Source organism: Schistocerca americana, chromosome 4, assembly GCF_021461395.2.
Source record: "Schistocerca americana isolate TAMUIC-IGC-003095 chromosome 4, iqSchAmer2.1, whole genome shotgun sequence".
Classification (NCBI taxonomy): domain Eukaryota; kingdom Metazoa; phylum Arthropoda; class Insecta; order Orthoptera; family Acrididae; genus Schistocerca; species Schistocerca americana.
The window spans coordinates 548,969,918-548,992,316 of record NC_060122.1 but is presented as its reverse complement, the minus strand read 5'-3'; the positions used below and the strand labels follow the sequence as shown (position 1 = coordinate 548,992,316).

The following is a 22,399-nucleotide window of genomic DNA, read 5'->3' as shown; positions in this document are numbered from 1 at the left end:
TCTACTACTTCAGCTGATTGCCTCGCCAGGCTACTGACCGACTCTATTGCGTCATCTGCCGTCCGAACTGCTTGAGAGAACTTGCATTCTGCCGCGGCTACTTGTAAACGCGCCGTTGCGCCGTCACTGCGCTCTCGCCTGTCAAATTGCGGCACGCTCTCCGCACCATGTGTCACTGCGCGGCGACTGCTCCAGCTCGCTTTAGCACACACACAGCACTGCGGTACTTCTGCACTGCGCTAATGAGGTTGAAAACCTTTCTTGCGTCTGGGCCATTTACTGTGTTTCTTTACCGAGTCCGTCCGACCCTTAACATTCGCGGACTCTAGTTTTCCGAACAATCCAGTGCGGAATAATTGCGCGGTCCATTTCCTCTACCGCGTCTATTAAAATTACCTCTTCCCCTTCGCATCGTATTGATTTGATAACGTTCGTTATCTCTTTAGTCGTCATCATGCAATCTTTGGTTCCTATTCCCGTTATTTCTATTCTGGCGGTAATTATTGCTTTCGCGCCAATGGTCCTATCACTGACCTTTTCCAGAAACGCTGAAAACGATCTGTGGTTACTACCCACATACCTCTTAGAATCTTCTGGCAACTTCTGCCAGAGTTCCCAAATAATTTCGTAATCTGATCTACGATTTCTTAAATGAGCTAACTTACTATAACAAGACTCGCAAAACTCTTTCATGGTCATTCGATTCCTGCTTTCGAACATTTTGACCATTACAAACTCACGCCATACGCTATTTTGTATGTTTTCGGACCAGTATTCGTCCAAAAATTGTTGCCTAAACGTACAGAAGGACATTTTTTCAGTACTCAGGTTTATGCTCCATCTTTTAGCATCTCGTGCTAATCCACTAATTACGATGTTGATCTTTTCCTGATCAGTGCTATTTTCAGGAAAAAGCCTCACGATTTTTTTTATGAAATCCACAGGGGATAATCCGCTGTGTTTTTGTATGGGTCGAATTTTTATTTGCCCTCCAATACTTTGCTATGATTTACTCCATTTACTACGTAAGAGATGTTGTTCTTAATTTGATTTTCAAGGTTGGTAACCTTCTTCTGAATGCAAGTCGCGTTATACAGCATTTTGCCTGGCAAAGTTCTACCTGTTTCTTTAGCCCTTTTTTCAGTTTCTTGGACACTATTTCTCAGTTGAGATATCTGTTCTTTATTCCTCTGAATGATGGTTTCCTTCGCTTGTGAAACCTCCTTTTTCACTTCAGCTTTAACCATAGGTTCGACCTGCTCTTGTATTTTCTCTACTTCTGTTTCAAACCTAGCATTGATTTCAACGATTTCAGTTTGAATGTTACTAACATCTTCCTTCAGATCCTTAATGTTACTTTTCATATTTATTAATTCCTCAGTAAGAAATCCTATTTTATTATGTACCTTTTCTATATGTTCAGTTTGTTTTTTAAGCTGTGTATCTACTTGTTTTGTGTGTTCTTTAAATTGTTGTTTTGTGTGTTCTTTGAGCTGTTCATTCTGAAATTTAATTTGCTTAGTTTGCCTTTGAAGCTGTTGTTTTGTTTGAATTTTAAGATGTTCACTTTGTGATTTGATTTGTTCACTTTGGGATTTGATATGTTCACTCAAATTTTTGGCCTGTGTCTGTATGTGCATACTAATGCCGTTCAACAAAGCATACCAATCGACTTGTGATTGTGCTATTTGTTCTGTGTCATTTCCCTGATCTCTGTCTTCCTCTTCAGAATCTAACTTTTCTTTCTTTATCTGGGATGGATTTAACAACATAAAACTCTCATCTTTCAGATCTACCTGCTGTACTTGTTTTTCTACCAGTGAGAGAGATTCATTTATGTTTTGTTCACTATCACTGTGTACAGAGCTTGTTTCACTATCATCCTCCTGCTTCACTTCCCTGTATTGCATTGCCATATCTTTATCCATTTTTAACAACTTCTCAAAGCACATGTATTGTTCCTATGACTGTAACAGATCCGTGCCCCTTAACTTTCTGTACCTCTCTCAAAAGTCCTGGCACGCTGCGCCAAGTGTAATATTCCTCCTTTTGACTTGTGTGTGTTATTTACTATCTTGATATGTAAAACCAGATGTAATACTTGCATGTATTTTGTCTTCTCTGAATTGGTTTACAAAACATACTGTCATGCAAAGCCAACTGTAATATTCTTATACTGTTGTTGTTGTGGTCTTCAGTCCAGAGACTGGTTTGATGCAGCTCTCCATGCTACTCTATCCTGTGCAAGCTTCTTCATTTCCCAGTACCTACTGCAACCTACATCCTTCTGAATCTGTTTAGTGTATTCATCTCTTGGTTTCCCTCTACCATTTTTATCCTCCACGCTGCCCTCCAATACTAAATTGGTGATCCCTTGATGCCTCAGAACATGTCCTACCAACCAATCCTTTCTTCTAGTCAAGTTGTGCCACAAACTTCTCTTCTCCCCAATCCTATTCAATACCTCCTCATTAGTTATATGATCTACTCATCTAATCTTCAGCATTCTTCTGTAGCACCACATTTCGAAAGCTTCTGTTCTCTTCTTGTCCAAACTAGCTATCGTCCATGTTTCACTTCCATACATGGCTATGCTCCATACAAATACTTTCAGAAACGACTTCCGGACACTTAAATCTATACTCGATGTTAACAAATTTCTCTTCTTCAGAAACGCTTTACTTGCCATTGCCAGTCTACATTTGATATCCTCTCTACTTCGACCATCATCAGTTATTTTGCTCCCCAAATAGCAAAATAGCAAAACTCCTTATACTACACTGTTAATAATCAGCAATGTAACAAACAGAAATAGTTAACTATCCAGACAGCAAAACCACAAAAACAAGTATAATAACCGTGTGTGTTAACCTAAGGAATAAGCATCAAATTTTAGCTCATTTCTTCAAATAAGTCATTAGTTAAAAAAAAAGTGTAATAACCGTATGTGTTAACCTAAGGAATAAGCATCAAATTTTATCTCGTTTAAAAAAAAATTATTGAGTGTCATGTAATATTTTGTCTAATGTAATATCTTGTATAGACACCTTTTATTAACCTTAGACGTTCCCCATCATTAGGAAGTGTCGTATTCATGATCTATGGAACAAGTACTAATCTAATCTAATGGAAAATAACAGTAGTTAGACTAGTATTCTGCATTGATAACAATATCTGTGGTTGGTGGTACACTATTATTCCCCAGTCTAATTAGGCACACAAAATGAAGCTGAGTAGGACAGCAGAAAAGATTGCAGCTCCCTACTTACCTAACAGACTCCATTTTAGATTTACATAAAGACGGTTCAGCAATACAAGAAAAGTTTAGCCACTCGAAACAAAACTACAGCACCCAGTTGCTTAATCAAACAGACTGATTTCATGAAAGCAAAAGTAAATTTGGACAGGGGGGGGGGGGTTCCTACATCAACATACTTGGTACTCATCATTTCATTGATTCACTATAAACTGTTTAACGTTAATATTTATTACCATTAATCATCAATGTAGTATTTCCTTTCATTAATACGTAATGTGAAAGCAGCAAACAATTTATCTAATGTGGTCTCTGAATCTGGCATAACCTTATGTAATCAATTTAACACAGAAAATAATAGCGATGTTAATTATGAAATTCTCAGTTATCCTTTCCATCAATTATTTCACTGATTAATCACTGATTTGCCAACAATATATTAAAGATTTCACAGTCTTGGCTGAATACAGGTCACTCGGAATTTTCATTTACCAGGTTAGGATCCTGCTTGGTTTATGAGCGGGATAAATTACCAGGTGGACACAATTGTTAATTTGGATGATGGTTATTATTATTAAAGCACATTTCAACTTCCTGGCACACACTATAATACATAGCTAAAATGTCGCACCCTGTAAACTGTGATCAGCTACGGTGGCGTTGGTGGCAACAACTGCATTAATATCAGAACGGCCAAGAGCAGTTATCCATGTCAGACTTATTTCCTCTTCATAGCGATGATCCATCTTATAATCATTAGCCCGTTTTTCTCCCCATAGCAGGCCGTGATAAACTGCAGTTTCCAACCTGGGCAAGATGCAACAATACGGAGCACTCCACACTATGCTGGCGCTGTACGTGCTGCGCCTAAGATCACTAGCCACCGAGTGACTTTGTTTGTGCCCGCTTACACAGCTTTCCGTTCCTGACGGAACTACTCCATCTTTTATACTACACATATCTCATACAGCCCTAAGTGAGTGCCAGTAACTATTACATACATAATTATAGCACCTTTTTACATTTAATATTTATAAAAAATAGACATCTTTACAATATTTAAAAGTAAATATTACACCCTTTTTCTTAATATGTACATTCATTTTAATCTTATCAAAGAGTGTCAGTATCGATTTCCCTTCAAACAAGGTGTCTCTACTTCTGCTTTAACAGTTTCAATAAAATATTTACAAAAAATATTTAAAAAATATGAACGATAATGTGACATCTCGAAGCATATGGTGTTGAGGGAGTTGATGATTGATGTTGGTGGCGATGTCCGTCTGATGCGTAGAAATATTTACAGTTTTTGTTTTACATATATTTGTTATTGTTATTTACAAAAAAACTCTGATTTTATATAATGCAAAAATTTTCTGATAGCGGCAAATATTATATATATATATATATATATATATATATATATATATATATATATATATATATATATATATATATATATATATAATATGATTTCTTTTCTTTATTCTAATTATGGCCTACCACCTCTTCATCCTTTTATGGGTTGTGTGTCATTTCTTGTTTGTGTGCATGTTGTAGGATTCTCAATACTACAAGAAATTGATAGCCCGTTTTGTGTGCCTTTTTTTCTTTTAATTATGTTGTTCTGTTGATCTATTAATTTAATTTTTATTTAGTCGTTAGTATAAGATAGGGTGGACGTTAGTTTGCCTAACCTCCTCTGCATTTTTTTGCGTCAGTCTTTATGTTTTGCAATATTCGGTGGCTTAACCTCTACTTCTGGTTTCCCTTTGCTGTGTTGTTCTTGTCTCTGTGGACCATGATTTCCTGTGTAGTTATTTGCGCTTTGGTCTCGCGAGTTGCTGTTTCTGTCATCGTGACCTCTTTCAAAGGTCCTAAACCTATATCCACCACTGTATGAGTATCCATTACCGTTTCTATTTCGGTACCAATTATTCTGGTTCTCGTTTCTATGCCAATTACCTTCATTATGCCACTGTCCTGGTCTGTTAAATTGCCTGAAATTATTGGTATTAGGATTACGATAATTATTATTGGAATATTCGTTCCTAGACCTCTCCTTTTGCTGTTCCCTCTCCTTTCCTTTTTCTTTCACCTTGTCTTCTTTAAACATAACTTAACTTCTGAGGTCATCAGTCGCCTAGAACATAGAACTAATTAAACCTAACTAACCTAAGGACATCACACACATCCATGCCCAATTCAGGATTCGAACCTGCGACCGTAGCGGTCGCCCGGTTCCAGACTGTAGCGCCTAGAACCGCACGACCACTCCGGCTGGCCTGGTCTGTATCATGTCTACCCATAAATCCTGAAACTCCTATGCCCTAACAGCAACACAAAAATCGTAAAAATCCAAAATTTTCCAACACAATATACCACAAGACCTTGTCCCTACAATTCTACTTTCCTCGCTACTGGTGTCTATTCTAACCCTAAATATTTGCAAATAACTCTTTAATACATGAAAGAAAATTTTTCAGAGTGTTAATGCTGCGACCTGCCATACCTAACTATCATATATCACCTATTCTGACACTTGTCTATCTTGGCAACGTACCTATTTTACATATCCCGTCAGTTTTACCTGTCCTGGCAGGGTCGGAATATTCTGTGAGTGTGAGGGTTTTATTTTGTCACATTGCACATGGATTGATCTAACAGGTACCCTTTGGCTCCTGCAGGAAACAATCTCCACCTCACTCTACTACAGAAGTCAGACAGACGCTCCTAATGTACCAACAAGAACTGCTTGCAAAACTTACAGCAACAAATATCTTCTGGAGTCGTCCACTGCAAGGAAAAGACACAAAAATATTCTATATTCTTATGTAACTAGTGGAATACTTGGGTACTGGAGTATTAGCAATAGTGTAAGAAACACATTAAACGAACGAAAAATATTATTTATTGTAAAAAAATTCTGAGAAATCAAGTGAAAAATAATACATTTCCGGGTTCTTTTCAGAACAGTAGATTGCCTCTTATGGATAGGAATGCTACTATTTTACAAAGTATGGAAAGGTTGTTTTCTCCCTTTTCTTTAAGAACGTTATTTACTCAGCAGAATGGCTGAGAGCCACGCCTACACAACTTGAATAACTTTCCTAGGTGCGGTCAAGGCTGTTGTGTGAGAAATGTAATGGAGTGGACTGTTAGGGAGGAAAGATGGGGCTCACATACACTGTAGCACACAATACCGTGAGCTGTGGTGACTGCTGCCTGCATCGCTCGCTGCTGTCAACTATCTCTTTCTGTCTGGATTGACTTTCGCCAATCAAACTCTCCCTACGCCTTGATGAAGTAAAGGACTCCTATTCGCCCCTAATCTAACTATTGGCGTGGTACACTGGTCAGATAACCAGTCCACCGTGATGCCACTTAGTATTTGCTCACAGGCATTTAACTAGTACTCTGTCCGTGTTCACACTGTACAATAAGTGTGGTGGCCAACACAGTGAACAAAGCTTAATCACGAGCGACTCAATATAGAGTATCACTCCGATTCGCTAACGTCAGAGGTGCTCTCCCAGTGAAATACTAAGTAGAGGCTTTGTTCCTCGCTCTTTATGTACACGTAAGAGCGCACTCGCTCTCGTTACGTGTTCCTGATCCAAGAGCGACAAAGGAACAGCCCCTTTTTCTGGAAATGTTTGCAAGGGTATATCATTCGCTGTCTTCCCTCACTCCTCTGGCTCTTTGTGTCAGAAATATTCCACCAATCAGCGTTGCTTTTTTAAACGGAAGAATGACGTTTCGTTTGAGTCGACCAATGCGGAAATATGTAGCATCTCCGTTAGGCGTATACTATCCTTCTGTGAGAACTCCATAACTGCGCAGCCGGTTCATCACTTAATGTGTCTTCTGGGTGCTTTTAAGTCGAACACGGGGGTCGTTATCCCTTCGCTCTGGCAAAAGCTGTCCTCTCTGTGGGCGGTTGCTTCAGCTGAAGTAGGTGTGCGACTACCCCTCTGAAGAGACTTACCTCCCAGCGGGCCGGCCGCCTTCCTAGAATGAAAATTCCTGTCGCCGTCATGTTGTGTACGCCAGCCTCGACTTTTTTAACCTCGGTGCGCACTTGCAATTTACTTATTAGATTTGCATATCGCTTACACGAATTCACACAAAATTGACTCTACTTTATCGAGTTTGGGTTCGAATGAAGCGTCTTGATGTGCAGAATACGATTGTGAAGACGAAATATGTAAGAAATGAAGGTCAGGAGACCACGCCACCTTACAGTGTCAATAGCTCTATAATCACCACAAGGATACTATGCACCACACTTATTCGGAACTATATGTATCGGCGAGGACCATAGACTGCTGGACAAGGCATTTCTCCCTAATGGATCATACTGTAAAACTCTGATTCTGCCATCGCCATCCAGCCCAGAGCCAAATGTCATGGTCTACAAGATGTTGGTGGTCCATCTGTTGTCTTGGTGTAACGAACCATGTTGTGTATTACTTACTTAGGGGCGCCATATGGTCATGTCAGGGCTGGAAAGCCATGCAACCATTTGGCGTACTCTCCATCTGTGAGATGAATCAGTTTGGCAGAATGTATAGCTGCATCTCGATGAAACCCAGATGCTGTCAGACCAGTGGCGTTATCAGTTAGGCGCATATTCTTTGTGTCTGGCTAGAAAGTCTGCTCTGATAGTGGGTTTAGTGATGTCCACGATGGTGAAATCCTGTGTGAAAGCTCGATGCAAACCCAGATCTAATTCTGGTTGCAGAGTACCATACATCGTTATGACCGAATTGTTCGCTGCAGTCAGACAGAATCATCATCTGCGCATCATGGTCCATGGACAAATACACAGATTGGATCCAGTGTCTATTAAATATTTCCAGCTAGACAGCCAATCTTTACCAAACAGGTGTGGAGATATGGACCAGCAGTTGGTGGAGGCACCTAGTTCCGACTGTCGCTGACATTCAGGTAAGTGTAGGATAAGTGTAGGAATTTGTGTATTTGAGTGCCTACTCGCGAATACCAACAGTTACCTTGCTGCTCAGGCCCAATTACAGAAGAAGTCGTTGATGATCTGCTCCACGAATGTCAGCAGTTCCGATTCCGGCCCCTGCCGTTTCTTCAGTCGTGACGAGATAATAATTCGCCCATCTACTGCGTCACTAGATCTACCTTGGCTTCCAAGACGTCGTATTGTGCGCGCGAAGCAATTGGCATCGGGCTAGCACACAACGTGGTGAATGCGCTGACAGGAAGTAGCGTCATTGCGTCTTGGAATTTATCTGACAAACCCTCTAACGCGTTCAGCGATGTGTCAGTCTAGGATGATATGATTACTTCGATGGGCGGTGCTAAAGGACTGCTCCATATTGTGCGCAGTGAGTTGTCTGGTACCGTTTCAAATGGTTCAAATGGCTCTGAGCACTATGGGACTCAACTGCTGTGGTCATTAGTCCCCTAGAACTTAGAACTAGTTAAACCTAAGTAACCTAAGGACATCACAAACATCCATGCCCGAGGCAGGATTCGAACCTGCGACTGTAGCGGTCTTGCGGTTCCAGACTGCAGCGCCTTTAACCGCACGGCCACTACGGCCGGCTCTGGTACCGTTTCCGCGCCCATTTTGCTTCGTAGGTGCCGCAAGTACTACAAAGGGTTTCTGTCTGTGGTATATTCTTGGGTGAGCACCATAGGTGAGCACCTGTCGGATTCGTTCATCCTGCGATGCTGACACTTGCCAAATCGATTCTTCTTGCACTGCAGCGGTGTACTGGTAACCTAATTGACTTACTACCGCCGCAAACTTAATAGTATCTGCTGAAATTTCGGAATAGAAAAACTAGGCTCCACCTGCACACACTACAAAGCCAAATTGTGTGGCCAGAACGGTGGTAGACATACAGCCAGTACCGACAGGATTAGTCGTAGACGGTGAGCCAGTCATTTTGCAAATCTCCTCCACGAGCACTCGTTAATTCAGTGATACTATGCAGGCGATCACGTCTGCTGCGCCAGTTTGTCGGTACAAGCCAGATAGGCTTCGTTCGACGATTTAATCCTGTGTATTTATCTCAACACGGTGAAACTGAAGTACTACATGAAAAACTTACTCATGCAATGTGACAAATTTTACTGAATGCGGCCAAAGGGGAAACGGCGAAAAAATATAACGGCTTCTTAGAATCCAATTCACAACTTAACATAAATAAGCCGGGAACATGCCATTCAAGTTATGCCGTAGCTATGAACTAATAATCAGACACAGAAGACATAAAACCTTAAAAAGCATAAATCAAAGAGTAAACGAAACCAAAAACATGCATACAATACAGTGCCGGTGGTGTCTGGTGCGAAATGTTTGACAGCACAATGTTTGTAAACACACGCACACGGCGCGTGCGTCATATCGCTATGTAACGACAGGTAGTCGCTACAAATCCCATGGAAGTATAATTTCGTGAGCAGAAAATTATGATCAGCGACACCGAACACCTTACGTAGATCTAACAGGCTAAAATTCAATTTTTTTATTGTTGTTGTTGTTGTTGTGGTCTTCAGTCCTGAGACTGGTTTGATGCAGCTCTCCATGCTACTCTATCCTGTGCAAGCTTTTTCATCTCCCAGTACCTACTGCAACCTACATCCTTCTGAATCTGCTTAGTGTATTCATCTCTTGGTCTCCCTCTACGATTTTTACCCTCCACGCTGCCCTCCAATACTAAATTGGTGATCCCTTGATGCCTCAGAACATGCCCTACCAACCGATCCCTTCTTCTGGTCAAGTTGTGCCACAAACTTCTCTTCTCCCCAATCCTATTCAATACTTCCTCATTAGTTACGTGATCTACCCATCTAATCTTCAGCATTCTTCTGTAGCACCACATTTCGAAAGCTTCTATTCTCTTCTTGTCTAAACTATTTATCGTCCATGTTTCACTTCCATACATGGCTACACTCCATACGAATACTTTCAGAAATAACTTCCTGACACTTAAATCAATACTGGATGTTAACAAATTTCTCTTCTTCAGAAACGCTTTCCTTGCCATTGCCAGCCTACATTTTATATCCTCTCTACTTCGACCATCATCAGTTATTTTGCTCCCCAAATAGCAAAACTCCTTTACTACTTTAAGTGCCTCATTTCCTAATCTAATTCCCTCAGCATCACCCGACTTAATTAGACTACATTCCATTATCCTTGTTTTGGTTTTGTTGATGTTCATCTTATATCCTCCTTTCAAGACACTGTTCATTCCATTCAACTGCTCTTCCAAGTCCTTTGCTGTCCCTGACAGAATTACAATGTCATCGGCGAACCTCAAAGTTTCTATTTCTTCTCCCTGGATTTTAATACCTACTCCGAATTTTTCTTTTGTTTCCTTTACTGCTTGCTCAATATACAGATACTTGTGGAATTTATGACCAGTTATAAAAATTTGGAGATGGCTGTGTTAGATGGAGCAGTTGTAACATAGTAATTTTAGACTCTGGTTATAACGACAAAGCAAACGCAATAGGAAGTTTGGAATCATTGGGTAATTCGCATGATTGCAAACAATTGCGTCAAAGATGTGCTAAAATACTGACGGTGAAAAAAGCAGGTCATGGAATGAACCTGTACCAGAAGGCGCTGGAGAAATGTAAACAAGAGGAAAGTGTGAGATATAATTGCAGTCATCCTTTTTAGGCGCCAAACTTATGCGAAGCTATAAACTAACTGCAATGCTATATTAAAAAAAAATGGAGATTGAAAATTTTATCTTTGACTTGGACGCTGACATCTCATTGGTTACAATCGTTTCGTCTGCAGCGTATCAACAAACTCAAACTGAAGCGCTGTTTACGTGTAGCCGGAAAAGGCTTGCAAGAGATAACGTGTGTTTGCGTTGACATTTACTCAACTGTTATCGTTTGTTTTCCTTATGTAAGCCATTTTATTTGTTTTAAAATTAATGTAGAGAAATTGCTATCTCTGTGACTGTGGTTTATTGAGAGCAAGTTTGGATAAGATAAAGTTTGGCCCATTTCGTAGGCACTTTATCGCTGCTGTACAGTGACAGCGCACACTGTTTACTTTGCGTTTCAACCTGTTCGCTGTCGTTGCAAGTAAGAAGGTAAGGACGCCTCGCGTTTTAAGTTTATGTCATTTTAACGATGGGATCCGTCTGTTTGGGCTTATCAGCCACTGAAATTGTATTTATAGCTGTGTGTCACAAAATTTGTATTAGTGAGCCTTAGAACCATCCACGAAAATGCAGTCGTTGAGTTAAAATTTATGTAAAACTATAAGTCGAAATGTTGTTCCCAACACAGCTTGTGCTTATTGTAGTTTTTGGCTGCTCCACAGAGATGTCAACTTAGTGATCAAAGGCCGGTTGTTGACGCCGTGGCCCAGCTATGGCCCAAAATATTAGAATGTGAACCGGGAATCGCCGTAAAAGTATGCAATAAACTCTTGCGTAATTTGTGTTATTCCATATTTATTGTTTTAAGTCTCGTATATCAAACAGATCCGAAAATGTTGTAGGTTGCAGACATTCCGAAGCATCTAAATGACAGCACCTTTTCTGTGGTTTTCACCAAAGAACCAGAGTCATGAGAGATACAGACGCATGTTCATGGGAAAATATGTTGTAAAAGTGAGAGTCTTCCGCTGTAACTCCTTGAAATTGCCTTAGATATTCAGAAAAACCATGTCACTTATACTACTTATATTACATAAGTAATTCATTGAACTTTATCATAACTGAGTGAGGTTATGCCACAATGATTAACACATTAGACCCAAATTCAATAGCAGTGGTCATGCCGGTTTAGTTTTCCTGTAGTTCTGTAAATCACTTAAATTGCTATAGTAATTATTTTTGGAGTCCATGCCTCAGTCTTCCCTTCAAGTGTCCAATCCGAGCTTTTGCTCGTTCAGTAATGACATCAATGTTATTGGATTACTCAGCTCAAAAACTTAATTTCTTCACTGTTATTAACAGGTATCTGCAAAAATATATGAGTGTTAGGTTATAGCAATTGCTTCTAATGCTATTGTAATGTGTGGAACCAGTTGCAAATACCCTTTTTTCTTTCTGTAATAGTAATCATCGCAATGACCAAATATTAAATGTGTCTATCTCATGCAATACTGTGTGGAATGATGATTTTTTGAGTGAGCAATGTGAAAAGGAAAAAACTAAACTCCACCTCCTAGGCAGTAGGTGGGAAAAAGTTGCGTCTTGAATCCCTCATCCCTGCATTTTTCAGCATGGCATGGATGGAAACGTAAGGCTTCTCTATGCCAGTTAGTTACACAACCACATTTTCTGCTTTCACATTTGGTGTCTTTGCCATGTCACAGCCAGTTGTCACCTTCCAGATTAACCTAGACCTCGAGCTGGTTTATGGATCAGTCTGTCACCACAACCAAGATGTCAGAGCGGCCAGTTTGTATCTTTAACCCATAACGTCTTGGTGGAGGAAGTTATGCACAGAAACCATGCACATACTCATTTTAGAGTGTGGTACAACAACTTGGAAGTTTCCTAAATAGTATTTGTAGAAGAAAGAGGGAAAATTTTGAAGTGGCAGTATTTTACTTGTCAGAAATATGTTAAGTCGCTACAAAAATGGTCAAAGGACAGTAACAGACTGGACCAACTATGATAAATGTGAGTAAAGGCATACTCTTTATGTGATAACACATGTTGAGTACTATGTTTGCTAAAATTCCTCCAGAGCAAGCAGCTCTATAAATTCCAAAGTGAAGTGTAGTGACAATTTTCCATGAGAGAGATAATTTTCCTTTAAACTATCTGTGGTTATGTCATCAGGCCTTTTGATCTAGTGGTAATGCACTTGACTGGAAACCGAGAGGTCGCAGAATCAAATCCCAGTCCCACCATAAAAATTTTTCAGTCTGACTTGATGCTAACTTTCACCTCACAGTGATGTGAAGATTTGCCAGGAATGACACGTAGTTCAGGTGTTACGTTAAACTGTAGGTCGCCTTTCTCTGATAGAATTACTGTATTAGGTTAAGAACACACAAATCGCCGGAGTGGTATACAATTGAGCAAACTTGTGAACAGCTCACTGACCATCCCCCCTGAGTGTCTCCTAGCCAGACATGCCATACAAATTTACTTTACTTGTGGTTTCACCAGTGGGAATAATTAACAAACAACATAATGTTTCAGGTAGTGTGTGTGTTTATGAAAAGGAAAGCACCTTAGAAAGAATATCATTCATTTAAAATAAGAAAGGCTCAAAGTATATTGCAGGATCTCTTAAATCTGGAGAATCTTAACAGGACAATGTTAATAAAGAAGTTGACATTTCGCCATGAGCCGCACTACTAGATACTACCAGGTTACTAGGAGACTCTCCTGTTATGATACACTCTTTAGATGAGTTTAGTCCTGCTGGAGCTCAGAAAAGAATGAAAAGGGAAGATTTCACTGATGTGAAGGACTAATGAGAAAGCTGAACACAAACCTGGAAGAAACAGCCACTTTTATAATCATATTTAGGTTTCCATTTTTTTTTTTATTTTTTTTTCCAAAATGCATAATAGCTGGATTCCTCTCTCTTAGACATAACCTACTATTCAAAACTTGGTGAAGTGCTCTAAGTGTCAGCAGTCTGTGCCACACAAGTAGAGAAATCTGCTCAACTGACCCTACCAGTACTCGATGTTGACTTTTTCCTGTGACATAATGATGTGACATGACATGTGCAAACAGCAAGAGAACAGAACATTGGCAACAGTTTTTTTCTTTCTTTTTCTGCCTTATTTTTTGGAATGTAGGTTGTGGTGATAGACTGATTTGCAGCATAGCCTGAGGTCTAGGTTAAATTCAAAAGTGACAGTTTTCTTGAGAGCTGGTGAAGCCAACGAATGCGATTAGAAAATTTCAGTTGTGTTGAAATACTTTTCCTAAAATGCTTCAAACAAGGAAACAGATATAAACAGAAGAATGTAGTACCACCAAGAGAAACCTCAAATCAAAAGAAAAACTGACCAAAATGACACTCAAGCAGTGAGCCTGTAATCACTGGTAGAATCTGAAGAGACAGAAGCTGATCCAACTAAAAGTGACATGCATCTTCACATCTTCCTGAAAAAGCTCCAGGTTCTTCAACCAATTTCTTTTATTTGAAGCTGTTTCCATCTCAGTGAAAATATAAAGTGAAAGCAAAAGAGAAACCTCACCAGTAAAATAGTTAACAGAATATACGGAAATACGGAAGCGTCCGATCCCACCCGTCTGCTTTGACCCATGACGTCACAAATATGGCGGAAACAAAAACAAACACACACACTTTCCACAAGAAGCCTAATGACACTAATGGGACAAGCGCGGGAAATGGGGTGTTTTGGGTCGGGGGCAAACTAAATATAAACAAATTTAGATGCCTTGCATAACTACAACGTGGAAGTGAAGACAGCCATGCATGAATACCCACCCACCTCCCCAGGGGTCGTAACCCCTGCAACCCATAGAAGATAAAGATGCTTCAGTAGCTGATTAGTGTTTTTTGTCTTTAAAAAAAAAAAAAAAATCTCACGGGATAGAACGAACAGATCAGAAAGATAAATATAATAAACTAAAACAGAAATTCGAGGAAACAGCTAATTATAATAAGTAAGAAGTGTTTTTAAATTTTAAAAAAATGTCACGAGATAGAACGAACAGATCAGAAAAGTAAATAAAATAAGATTAAACAGAACTGGAGACAGCCACACTCAATCCAAACTCCGCGCCATCATGACGTCACACGCGACAACACCCTTACGTCACGGGTCAAAGCCGACGCGTGGGATCGGACTCTTCTGTCGACCCGAATATACTAGAACACAAATGGATTGAGAACTGATCTCTGGGAAATGTGCTTCTCGGAATAGCAGAAACCTCTCCCTTCTCTGCAAGACTCCAATTTTGGATATAACAAACCTCGGGTAATGGAAATGTCCGATTCCATCCGTCTGCTTTAACCAAGGACGTCACCAATATGGCGGAAACGACCATTCACAACTACTCCCATGTTGCTACTATAACGTCATTAGGTAAACATGACAACAAACACGAAAATAGGAAAAAAAACCATCAAACACATATTCCTGCTATAATATAATGAAACTAATGGGACAAGCCAGGAAATTGGGGGTTTTGGGGTGGGGACAAACGAACAATAAACACACGCCACTAAACCAAACGACAAAACCGGTAAAATAAACAAACCACAACATTCGCAAAATCAACTAGAAACAATATCCAATGGAATCGAACATTTCCCTTGACCTATATAGGTCAACGGAAACTACTTATACCAATTCATAAACCCCAAAACCTACAACCACTTCCACAATCATCACTACCTCAAAAACCACAAGAAAACACAATACTTGGATTCAAACACTTCCCTTGACCTCACAGGTCAACAACAACACACAAAACCAACTCACCAATACCAGCAACACAACCTCCCCGACACATTATCCACAAATCATCTAACCAGACAAAAACATGAAAAAAAAAATTATGAAAACTCGCCACATGAAAGAGCCGGCACTGCCTACTAGATCGGACACCACAATCTCTCTCTCTCTCTCTCACCACACACACACACACACACACACACGCACACACACACACACACACACACACACAATCTATACACCCAACTTCCCCAACAGAATAAAGGACAACCAAGCAAATTTCCCAATCGTTGGTACTAATGGCAAACAGGGACGATTTAGGTATTCCTGTAATTCAATGTAAAGACAATTTAAGCTGAGGGAGCATCCCCCTTTCCCCACCCATTCCTATTTTGTGGAGGTCTTGGATACATACAGTGCACTACGGGGGCCAACACTTACCCTCAGAAGTACACTGTTGAGTGCCTCAAGTCTAAAGAATTTGTATGACTTTTGAACAGAGGTTAGTGCACACACTTCGGCACTGCTGTGGCATCAATCTCCACAGTCAGTATTTCAATATTCACTGCTGTCTTCACACACACTGCTCATGGGGATGTAGTTGATAACTTGCTGTTTCAATCTGGATTCACTTATCAGAACAGTGCTTAGAGATAAGCCTACGAGAAAGATGCACAACAAGGAAAACTGGGACCTTCATGCCAATCTCTTCATCCAATTGTAGCATTTCCATCCAACACCCTATGTTATTTGTTGGATGTATTCCAACCTCCGTCTTCCCCTAGATTTACTGCTCTCTACTAGTACCATGGAAGTTATTCTCTGATTTTTTTTTAACACCTGTTCTATCTCTCTCCTGGTCTTCTTGTCACTGTTTTTCATGCATTACTTCCCTTAACAATTATAGAGGTAGCTTATCTTATCAGTTCACATGATTTTCAGCATCATATTGTAATACCACTCTCAGAATCCCCAACTACCTTCTTTTTGGTTTTACCGTAGTGCATGATTCACTGTTGTGCCGTGCTGTGCCCCAGTCTTACATTCTCAGAAACTTGTTCCTTTAATTTGTGGCCTACGTAAGATGTTAGTGAACTTCTTTTAGCAAGAAATCTCCACTTTGCGTATGCTAGTCTGTTGTTATAGCTTTCTTGCTTCGTCCATCGTGTGATATTTTCCTTCCAAGGTAGCAGAATTCCTTCACTTTCGGTACTGCATAATCCACAGTTTTGGTGTTTAGTTTAATACTAAGCTCTTTTCTACTGCTCCTCAGTACTTTCATCTTTCTTTGGTTTATACTCAATTCAGTCGTTAGACTGTTCATTCCATTCAACAGGCCCAGTAATTCTCCCTCATTTTCAATGAGGATAGCAATGTCATCTTCTTTGCTAAAATTATAACTCTCCCAAAGCTGTGTTATACTGTGACTCTAACACAGGTTACTCTGTGTCTTCCACATGGACATCCTTTTCCTCTTCTACCACATTGGCAGACAGTTGCTTATCCACGGAAATTCCATCATTGTATTCTTTTTACCTATCCAGTCTCTCTTCTATTTTTAACAGTAGAATTCCTTTTATACTCTTGATGATGATGCAATTGCTTTAATTTTGCCAAAAGCTATTTTGGCATTTTGTAATGTTGATTGTGCTGCTGCTACGGATTTACTTTTTGTTTTCTTCACATACTTCCTGTGGCCATTATGCTTTATTTTCCTAACACTTCATATTAATTTCATTCTTAAATGATGTATATTGCTCTCTCTTTCTCCTTCCCTCTCTCACCCTCTCTCCCTTCCCCTTTTTTGTGTTTGGAGCATTATTGTTTTCTTCTTTTGTCAATCGATTGAAGTGCACTGTTTCTTCTGTTAATAGAATTTCTTTGCAGTTACATTCCTCTTACTTGCATTTGTTTGTCCAGTTCCTGTGAGGGCTAGTTCATGTATGTCCATTCCTCATCAAGATCAAGTGAACTCCCTGCTGTGGTACTTATGAACACTGTATTTGGAGTCTCAGAGAACTTTAAACAAACCTCTTCATTCCTCAACAGTTCAGTATTGTGCATATTTATTGGATAGATTCTTCCTGGCGATTCTCTTAGAATTCAGCCAAATCTTCACCATTATCCTACAAGATTGTGGTCTGAGTCTGTTTCTTGGTATCCGTTAAAACAAATATCTGATTTTGGGCTCTCTCTCTCACCATAATGTAATCCCACTGTTATCTTCCTGTGCCCCAGAACATTTTCACATGTATATTCTCCTTGTGTGATTCTTGAATAATGTGTTTGCTACTGTCCGTTGAAATTTATTCCAGTAACCCTGTCTTCTGCTCCGTCCCAACTACAGCTTTCCAATCCCCCTGAATTATGAAATTTTATGAAATTTCCATCTTTCTTTACGTACTGAGTTACTCATTAATGTCCTTATACACTTTCTCTTCATCTTTTATTTGTGACATTAGTATGTACAACTGAACTCCCATTTATGTTGGTTTGCAGTTAAATCTGATGAGAATAATCCTATCCTATTCACAATAACTCACTCTTTGCTCTATCTGCGTATCCGTAACAGACCCTACCCAGTTATTCCATTTTCTACTGTTCTTGATATTACCTGAATCAGACTGAACACAAATACTTATCTACTTTCCATTTTATTTCAGTGACTCCTACTATATCTAGATTTAGTCTTTACATTTCTCTTTCCAGATTTCTGTCTCACCTACCACAGTCAGAGTTCTGACATTCAATGCTTGGGCTCACAGAATGTCATTTCTTTCAGTGATTACCAACATGAATCGCTACACTGGTGAACCATTCACTCCACAGAAATTGTGGCTCTTGACTGAATAACAAGTCCCATTTGCAATCAGCACAGGTGCATAGCCATGCAGAAGTACAAAGCAAGACCATCTGTTGTAACACAACACACTTTTAGAAAGAAAGGGTAAAATGTGATCATCCAAATAATGAATGGAAGAAGAGATCATAATAGAATTCTGGAACTCAGGACATCATTCTGCTACATCTTCAGGTGAATGGGAGATCACCAGAAGGATTTCAGACAAGGGTGCAAATATCAGGCAGTGCTTCAGTGAAAAAAAGATTTCTTCAGAGCAGCAGTGAAGATAATGCCCAGACCATGATGGAGCGTTTTGCACAAGGTACCACCATCACCAATCAAGAATCCGATTTCCAGCCTTTCTGCAGGAAATGTATTTTAATTGTACTGACATTCCTGTTCTGAGGGGATGCACAAATCTTGGAAAGGATTACGTGAGCAGAGGTGAGGTTGACTGTGTAACCTGATTCCTCCCTCATTGCTGGGTAAGACAACTGCAGATTTATAAATGAGAAGGACAAAACTGTATGTTCAACACCTTGTAGAACATCCACATTTTTGTACGTTTATTTATAAATATTAAATGACTTTGTTTATGACATGACACATATCACTAATGTGCTGTCACAGTTAGAAACCTTCACACATTTTTTGCTGTAGTACATATGGTATATAAGATACCAATATGCTCCATCTACTTATAATCATCAGAGCTTTTAGTTGGCACAACTCTCACTGACTTCATAATGTAACTGCCCAGCAGATATAACTTGCTAGGTGATTTCAGTCCACACAGTGTGCTGTGGCACTACCTCTAGATATGTACTTGTGACGAGCTTTGTAACTGCTTGGGAGCTACGTATTCTCAGCATTGGCTGACACATATTGTTTGTTACTTTTACAGCATTACCTGCCCTGGATATCTTCTTCTCTTTCCTCCAGTCCTCGCATATTGTTCACTGGGAAGTTGTCAATGATCTGCATTCTGCTGATCAGTTCCCATTCTGCCTCCATCTCTCAGATGGCAAGTCCATGGGAGAGTCAAAGATGCGTGGGTAACAGAGCAAACTGGACATTTTACACTTGAGATCGGAGAAAATGGCTAGAGCTGAAATTACAAGCCATGCTATACAAGATTGAATCACATTAGTCAGTGTAAATAACTCCTCACAAAACTAAAGAGTAATTGGAACTGCAGCTGTGTAGTGCAAAACAATACACATTATGAAAACCCACAAGAATTCTTAATGTGCTTTTCATATGACACAGATGTTGTCATGCAGTGTAGTCAAGGGTGGAAAAGCAATAAGAAATACTTCAATGTAACAGTAATTAGTATAATGGCTTCACAGTTCTGTGGCATAATCAATGGACTGGAAAGCAGCAACATGATGCTAGTGTCAGTTTGTATCCCACATGTGGAATTGAAGTTCATATTATTGCATTATTTTTTTTTTTAATTTGTAAAAAATAGAAGACAGTAACAAAATAAATGTTTCAGAGTACTTAATAAGTCATTTATGATCATCAAAAAGGCAGAGCTTGAGGTTTCCTTACCTCTTGATGGTTCAGCCAAACACCTGTGACTTCAGTAACTATCTTTATCTACACTCCTGGAAATGGAAAAAAGAACACATTGACACCGGTGTGTCAGACCCACCATACTTGCTCCGGACACTGCGAGAGGGCTGTACAAGCAATGATCACACTCACGGCACAGCGGACACACCAGGAACCGCGGTGTTGGCCGTCGAATGGCACTAGCTGCGCAGCATTTGTGCACCGCCGCCGTCAGTGTCAGCCAGTTTGCCGTGGCATACGGAGCTCCATCGCAGTCTTTAACACTGGTAGCATGCCGCGACAGCGTGGACGTGAACCGTATGTGCAGTTGACGGACTTTGAGCGAGGGCGTATAGTGGGAATGCGGGAGGCCGGGTGGACGTACCGCCGAATTCCTCAACACGTGGGGCGTGAGGTCTCCACAGTGCATCGATGTTGTCGCCAGTGGTCGGCGGAAGGTGCATGTGCCCGTCGACCTGGGACTGGACCGCAGCGACGCACGGATGCACGCCAAGACCGTAGGATCCTACACAGTGCCGTAGGGGACCGCACCGCCACTTCCCAGCAAATTAGGGACACTGTTGCTCCTGGGGTATTGGCGAGGACCATTCGCAACCGTCTCCATGAAGCTGGGCTACGGTCCCGCACACCGTTAGGCCGTCTTCCGCTCACGCCCCAACATCGTGCAGCCCGCCTCCAGTGGTGTCGCGACAGGCGTGAATAGAGGGACGAATGGAGACGTGTCGTCTTCAGCGATGAGAGTCGCTTCTGCCTTGGTGCCAATGACGGTCGTATGCGTGTTTGGCGCCGTGCAGGTGAGCGCCACAATCAGGACTGCATACGACCGAGGCACACAGGGCCAATACCCGGCATCATGGTGTGGGGAGCGATCTCCTACACTGGCCGTACACCACTGGTGATCGTCGAGGGGACACTGAATAGTGCACAGTACATCCAAACCGTCATCGAACCCATCGTTCTACCATTCCTAGACCGGCAAGGGAAGTTGCTGTTCCAACAGGACAATGCACGTCCGCATGTATCCCGTGCCACCCAACGTGCTCTAGAAGGTGTTAGTCAACTACCCTGGCCAGCAAGATCTCCGGATCTGTCCCCCATTGAGCATGTTTGGGACTGGATGAAGCGTCGTCTCACGCGGTCTGCACGTCCAGCACGAACGCTGGTCCAACTGAGGCGCCAGGTGGAAATGGCATGGCAAGCCGTTGCACAGGACTACATCCAGCATCTCTAGGATCGTCTCCATGGGAGAATAGCAGCCTGCATTGCTGCGAAAGGTGGATATACACTGTACTAGTGCCGACATTGTGCATGCTCTGTTGCCTGTGTCTATGTGCCTGTGGTTCTGTCAGTGTGATCATTTGATGTATCTGACCCCAGGAATGTGTCAATAAAGTTTCCCCTTCCTGAGACAATGAATTCATGGTGTTCTTATTTCAATTTCCAGGAGTGTATATTTCTTTCCTGGCACCTACTCTGAAGCTTCAACAGTCATTGTGGTTTCCTGGTGCAGAGTAAGGCGACTTTTCTGGTATGGTACATTTTGTCTTTGTACATATATCATCAATGAGGCTTAGGTTTCATTCAGAAGGCAGCCAGGTGAGGAGAGAAATCACATTCCATTCTGAAAACCACTGCTGAGCAGTTCCTAATAGGGATACCAAAGACTGACCCTGCTGAAACTGACTAATCCCTCAAGATGTACATTTTCTGATCAAAAATATCTGGACATGTCTATGTAATATGTAATTGACCACTAGGTGTCATGAAAAGTGGACCTGCCAGTATAAAAGTAGGCAGGGAGTATTATGTTGTCAGTAGAGAGGTAGTGACAGCAGAATTGATTCATCAGGAGAGGTAGCTGACTTCAAGTGTGGATAATATATCAGATGTCACCTGATTAAGAAATCTATCAGGGACATTTCAACTCTTGTAAAGCTTCCTAAGGTGAGTGTTGTTAATGTGATTGTGAAGTGAAAATGTGAAGCAATAGTCACAGCTAAACCGAGACCAGTCAGACATCATATACTAATGGACAAGGTCCATCGAATATTGCAGGGAGTGACTGTAAAAAAAATGCATGAAATTAGTGGAAGGAACCTCTCATGATTCCGAGAATGCTACCAGCAGTCCAGATAGCACAATGACCGTGTATAATTCTTGGTTATGGTGATCATATTCTCCAAAGACTTTCATATGAGAGTGGCACTGTAAATGGCGGTGAATTCTTGTGTGTGATACATTTGTGATGTACACTATTTGGACCATATCATTCCTGCCTACGAACTTTCATGCTTATAAGTGTAGA

General features: G+C 40.7%; 2 protein-coding genes across 2 annotated transcripts in view; one reads left to right on the top strand and one right to left on the bottom strand.

The window, feature by feature from the left end:
- Positions 1-980: 980 nt before the first annotated feature.
- LOC124613607 (putative ankyrin repeat domain-containing protein 20A12) lies at positions 981-1,928 on the bottom strand. Its single transcript, XM_047142322.1, has one exon. The coding sequence runs from the start codon at positions 1,926-1,928 to the stop codon at positions 981-983; it is 948 nt and encodes a 315-aa protein (XP_046998278.1).
- Positions 1,929-10,904: 8,976 nt separating this feature from the next.
- The window catches only part of LOC124612594 (N-acetylgalactosamine kinase), an 87,134-nt gene continuing 75,639 nt past the window's right edge, over positions 10,905-22,399 (top strand). The window contains exon 1 of the mRNA XM_047140877.1: positions 10,905-11,355. The gene's annotated coding sequence lies outside the window, so the exon portion shown is untranslated. The remainder of the gene's footprint in view (positions 11,356-22,399) is intronic.